This window comes from Nestor notabilis, unplaced genomic scaffold, assembly GCF_000696875.1.
Source record: "Nestor notabilis isolate BGI_N333 unplaced genomic scaffold, ASM69687v1 scaffold16150, whole genome shotgun sequence".
Taxonomy (NCBI): Eukaryota; Metazoa; Chordata; class Aves; order Psittaciformes; family Psittacidae; genus Nestor; species Nestor notabilis.
The window spans coordinates 8,524-13,720 of NW_009909911.1; the positions used below are offsets into that span (position 1 = coordinate 8,524).

The 5,197-nt window shown below is 58.8% G+C and overlaps 1 protein-coding gene across 1 annotated transcript; it reads right to left on the reverse strand.

Moving 5' to 3' along the window:
- Positions 1 to 1,199: 1,199 nt before the first annotated feature.
- Positions 1,200 to 4,487, reverse strand: ELF3 (E74-like factor 3 (ets domain transcription factor, epithelial-specific )). The gene is made up of 8 exons (XM_010023572.1): positions 4,294 to 4,487; positions 3,413 to 3,634; positions 3,066 to 3,152; positions 2,850 to 2,969; positions 2,558 to 2,647; positions 1,846 to 1,962; positions 1,465 to 1,660; positions 1,200 to 1,320 (listed from the first exon to the last, which is right to left on the reverse strand). The coding sequence occupies exons 1-8, from the start codon at positions 4,454 to 4,456 to the stop codon at positions 1,200 to 1,202; spliced, it is 1,116 nt and encodes a 371-aa protein (XP_010021874.1). The 5' UTR covers positions 4,457 to 4,487.
- Between the last annotated feature and the right edge of the window lie 710 nt (positions 4,488 to 5,197).

Consider the following 5,197-nt stretch of genomic DNA (forward strand, 5'->3'; position numbering starts at 1 on the left):
GCCCGCAAGCTCGATGCAGGACCTGGGGGGGGATGTGCTCATGAGAGCAGAGCGGAAGGTAAGAATCACCTCCCTCAAGCTGGTGGGTGACCAGGTTAGCCCAGGCCCCAGCAGGCAGGAGGGATGGTGGGACACAGGGTTCATGCAATGGGGCATTCCGGGTAACACGAGTCTTGTCCCCACCCTGTCTTTCAGAAGACAAAAAAACCAACAAAAAGAGCCAAGAAAAACAACAGGGAGGTACAAAAAACCCAACCAAACAGAGATTTATTCATTTTACCTTCTCATTTGAACAGGAGGAAGCCACACGCAGGTGCTGAGTGCCTGGCATCCCCCTGCTGTGGCTGACACAGAGCCAGTCTGTGCCTCCGCGACATCACTTCAGTCCAGCTGAGCATCACCCCCTTCCACAAGACACGTGCGTGCCCTGCAATGCACTCTCACATGGGAACCTCTTACTCGTGAAAAAATACATCTGTACATTCATTCTGTGCTTTTTTTGGGGTTTTTTTTTTTTGTCTTACATAAATTAGAAGCTACTTTTTGGGGAAAAGGTCTGTTTCTAGATACAGGCAGCTGGGATGGAAATGCAGAACGGTGCTGCTGTCCCAAGTCCTCTCTCCCCTGAGGGCACTCCAGGGCCAGGTGAAGCTCCACAGTGTTCCCATCTTCTCTCAGCAGGTACCACACTGAGAAGCTGCGGCACAGGGGGGCCTCACCCATCCCACAGGGAGCAAACATGATGGTGGGCACCTTCAACATGGAGCGAGCAGAGATGAGGGAGGACCCTACAGACGGGGTGAGGTCTGTGCTGCTGCTCTGCCCGGGTGGGAGGTGGGTGACAGCAGGAGACCTGCTGGAGTCTCACTGGTGCCAGCTGCTTCTTGAGCTTCTCTTGCTGTTTGCATTCGTCCAGGCTTGGAAGCAGCCAAAGTCACTGTGACTCCAGTTTTGGAGGTATGAATCCAGCGAGGGACGTAACTGTTTACTATAACCTACTGGAGCCAAGATATCAGCTTTAAACACCTCAGTGCCGACAGTCACCAGCAGGCACAAGCCTGCACACGCAAGGCTCAGAGTTTCACACCCCTGCATGGGGCAGCAGCTTCCAGATACAGCTGCAGGCAAAGGTTCCTGCCAAGGAGCCCAGCTTGGGGCTGGCCCTTGGGGCTTGTCAGTCCCCAGCTCATCCAGGACTCCTACAGCTCCTTGTTCCTGTTGAGCACCTCCTCCTCCTTCCAGCCACTGGAGTTCTTCCCAAACTTGTACACCAGCCGTCGCCCATCGACTCTCTCCAGGATCTCTCGTTTGTAGTAGTATCTGGAGGAGATGGAGGTGGGATCAGGGCTTTGGATGCAGCCTCGCACGCTGGGGAGCTACTGTGGGCAATCCAGGCTGAGCCCTGCTGGGGCTGACCCAACCCTGCGGGGCAGGTTTCCCCCAGGGACAGGGGAAGGCACTCACCGCATGGCTCTGCTCAGCTTCTCGTAGGTCATGCTGCTGTTTTTCTTCTTCTGACCCCAGAGCTGAGCCACCGCTTCCGAGCGCAGGAACTTGAAGATGCCCTCCTGCCGGTCCTCCCACTTCATCAGCCCCTCGTTCAGCTCAGGGTGGATCAGGATGTCCCGGATGAATTCCCACAGGTGGGTACCTCTTGGGGCTGGAAGAGGAGAGCAGGCTGTAGAGGAGGGAAGCTCCTGCGGGTCCCTGTACTCTGGATCTCCCCAAACCCCTCTCTGCAAAGAGGCATAGCCAGTGGACATGGCCCTTCCTCCCACCTCCCCCCCAGCATTGAGCTGAACTAGGGGAGGCAATCCGAGCTCCTGGACTTTGGGGTTCACCTACAGTGCTTGCTCTTTCGGCTCTCCAGGCACTCTCTGCTCTCCTTGCTGAGTTTTCGGGGCCGTCCCCGTTTCCTCTTCCCATGTTTGCTGTCCCCTTTCGTGCTCCCTGCAAAGCCATCTGTGCATACAGAGAAAGGGACACGTCACACCATGCAGAGCCTGTCCCCCCCTCCCTGGGCACGGAGACACCCTCCTCAGGAGCAGCAGCACAGGAGAGAGCTGGTTGGGGAGAGATGAGGGGCTGCACACTCTTTTCAGGCCCCGGTGCCCAGAAAGCATCCCCCTGAGAAGAAGGTACCCCCATTCCCTCCAGCCTCATCCCACCATCGTCTGTGCCACCATGCTCAGAGCAGCATGCTGACCGTTCACTAAACCTTGCTGCTTCCTTGCCCCTCCAGTATCATTGCCAGCTGGGATCAGTCATGAGCACAGCTTCCAGTGCCCAGGATCTCGGGGTGCAGCCTTCACCCATCTCCCACCACCAAGCTCACTGCTGCCCTGGCTACCCCAGCTCTGCCCTGGAGCCTGCACCATCACCGTGTTTGATGCATAGACCCAGGGTGCACAGAAAACTCATCCCTTCACTCCTTCCCAGTGTGAGGATGGATATTCAGGTGTTGTCCCTAAATTCACTGATAGGTGGGATATGCCCTGCTGGAAGAGCCCAGGAGGAAGCCCTGCTCACAGCTCCCGGCTGGAAGCAAACAACTCACCATCAGGGAAGAGCTTTGCTTCTGTGGGGTCGAGATCAAGGTCACTTCCACCGGAGTCCTGGGAGTTGGGGCTGTGGGACATCACAGGCCCTGACAGGCAAAGGAACAGCACTTCATGTCCACCAGCTGCTTGCATCTGGAGATGCTTCTCCCCTGGCTCCCCTCACCCTGCCCCAGGCCCCTGCAGACAGCCTGGTCCAAGAGCCAAGCCTGCCCTTGGTGGTAGAGCAGTTCTCCACTGATCTTCCAGACCAGCACAAGCAAAGGGAACTTTTCACCGGGCAAAACTGACCTGAGACATCAGAGCTGCCTGGGGACATGGCGTCAGGCAAGCAGGTGAAGTCTGTGGATAGGAAAGGGTTTGTGGGCTTCATGTCCTCCAGGGAGTCATTGGCACAGGGATTTCCCAGCTCTGGAAGGGGCACAGAAGGGAAGAAAGGGTTAGAAGCCCTGTGTGCATCAGCATGTGGTCCCTGGGGAAGAGGCTTGGTCGGGGCCCCCCTCTTACCAAGGTGGCTGCAGTCCAGGAAGGCTTCTTGGGAAGTCACATTCTCTTTTTCCAGCAAGTCAATGATCCAGTTCAGCTCATCGGAGGCTGCACAGGTGGGGGACTGGGATTAGTGATGCCTACAGGGTACGGGGTGAGTGGTGCTTACTGGGAGCTAAGCCCAGCCCTGCCTGGGCTCTCATCCGTGCACCCACGTCCCCCTGCGCAGCCTCCCCAGTGCAGTGTCCGCCAGGCAGCCTCCTGCAGCGCGCAGGAGGCAGAAGGTCCTGGGCTGGTGGTGGGGGGTGTCTCAGCCTCATGCTTCCTGCTGCCAGGCCTGGGGACGAAGGGGACATTGGGACACTCACTGATCTCATGCAGACGGTCGTAGAGCTCGTCCCCCAGGGGCCCAAAGATGAGGCGCATCTGGTCCCTAGTGCAGCGGCACAGTGCGTGCCCGTCCATGTTGCAGCAGGAGAAGTCGATGGAGCTGGCGTCGTACTTGTTCTTCTCCACGTGGTAGCTGATCCATTCCAGCACCTGCACCTTGGTCCAGAAGTACGGGAGCTCACTGAACCACTCCGGCTTGTCTGCAAAGGGTGGAGAGCGGGGCTCAGGGCAGGGCTGAGGTGCCAGCGCCGTGTGCCCAGCACGGGCTGCCATCGGGCACCGGGTCCAATCCTGTGGTGATCACGGGGGGCAGCAGGCTCTGAGCTTGGTGGGTTATGGGACTAACAGGCACTTAGTGCCTGCTCCTGGGTCATCGTGCTGTGCCCTGCTCCTGTCCTTGTGTTGGAGGCCAACAGCCAGCTCCCCCCATTGCTGGTTTTGATGCCATTTATCCCATCAGGTCCTTGCTGGGAACCGCCCTGCTCAGCTGGTGTGTTCCCCAGGGCCATCCCATGACAGTCCCACTGGAAGAGTAGGACCCCTGATACCAGGACTGGGCTTCCAAACTGCTCTCCTGGTGAGTCCTGGCACCCCTGTTCCCTGGGATGTGGGCAATGATTCATTCACCTCCCATATGCATCTGATGTGCTCCAAGCACCTGCACCTTATGCCACCTAAGGTGTCCTACAGCAACCCGTTAGCCAGCACAGCCCTGGGGAAGCTGAGGGATGGTGGAAACTCTTGACCTGCCTCAGTGGGACAAGGACCTTCCAGTGTTCTTCCAAGGCAGCTGCACTGCCTCACTGCTGCCTTGTGTGCTGGCTCCCCCGTGCAGCCACCACCAGTCCCCAGGTCCTACCTGTGCTCTGTGCCAGGGGCTGGCTGGTGGGGAGGCTCAGCCCCAGGGTGCTGTCATCCCCAAGGTGACCCAGCATGTCCAAGGTTGGCTGCATCTCATCCGGCTGGTACATGGCGCTGATGTAGTTAGACAAGATGTTGCTGATCTCACAAGATCCTGCCATCAGGCTCTGTCCCGAGAGATGACAGTGAGCCCTGGCCCTGTGGAGGCAGGAGGACCCAAGCCTGCAGCACCTGCAGCACCACAGGGACTGTGCTGGGTGAGTCCCGGCTCTCCCTCCCTCCCTCCACCCATTGTCATCTCTTAGGTCACTTCAGCAGAAACACCCGCCCAGCACCTTCTGGCCAGGATAGGGCCTGACTCACCACCCTGGGGCCAGGAGCAAGGGAGGCTGAGCCGGCGCTGACCAGGGACCCAGGACACGGAGTCACTGGAAGTGCAGAAGAGCCCCGTCCCGGCAGCCTGGCCACACCGGCCCCGCTGGCAGCCAGCGTAAAGAGACATTCTCGCAGAGAATGGTGTCGTGCAGCCCCTCCATGGGGCCGGGTGCCGTGGGGCACGCAGCCATCGAGCGCTCCCTCAGCCCCAAGCGCAGCAGCGCCCGGGCTGGCGCACTGCAGGGACTCCTGTGCCCGCAGCTCCAATCCTCAACCCATCACAAGAAGCGCATCCCAGTAACTCTGCAACCAGAAGGGGATCAAGCCCCTGCTTAGCCCTCGTTGGAAGAGCCAAATCTTGCTGTTTGCTTGTCAAAACACAAGGGGCAGAGGGCGGCCCCTCCAAACTGCCTTCTTGCTGGCCCCTCAGAAGGGTTGGCAGCCACGGTGGGACAAGAGGCGTGCATCGAGAAAACACCAAGCGCATCCCCCGGCGAGAATAAAGCTGCACAGGGAGGGGAGCGGAA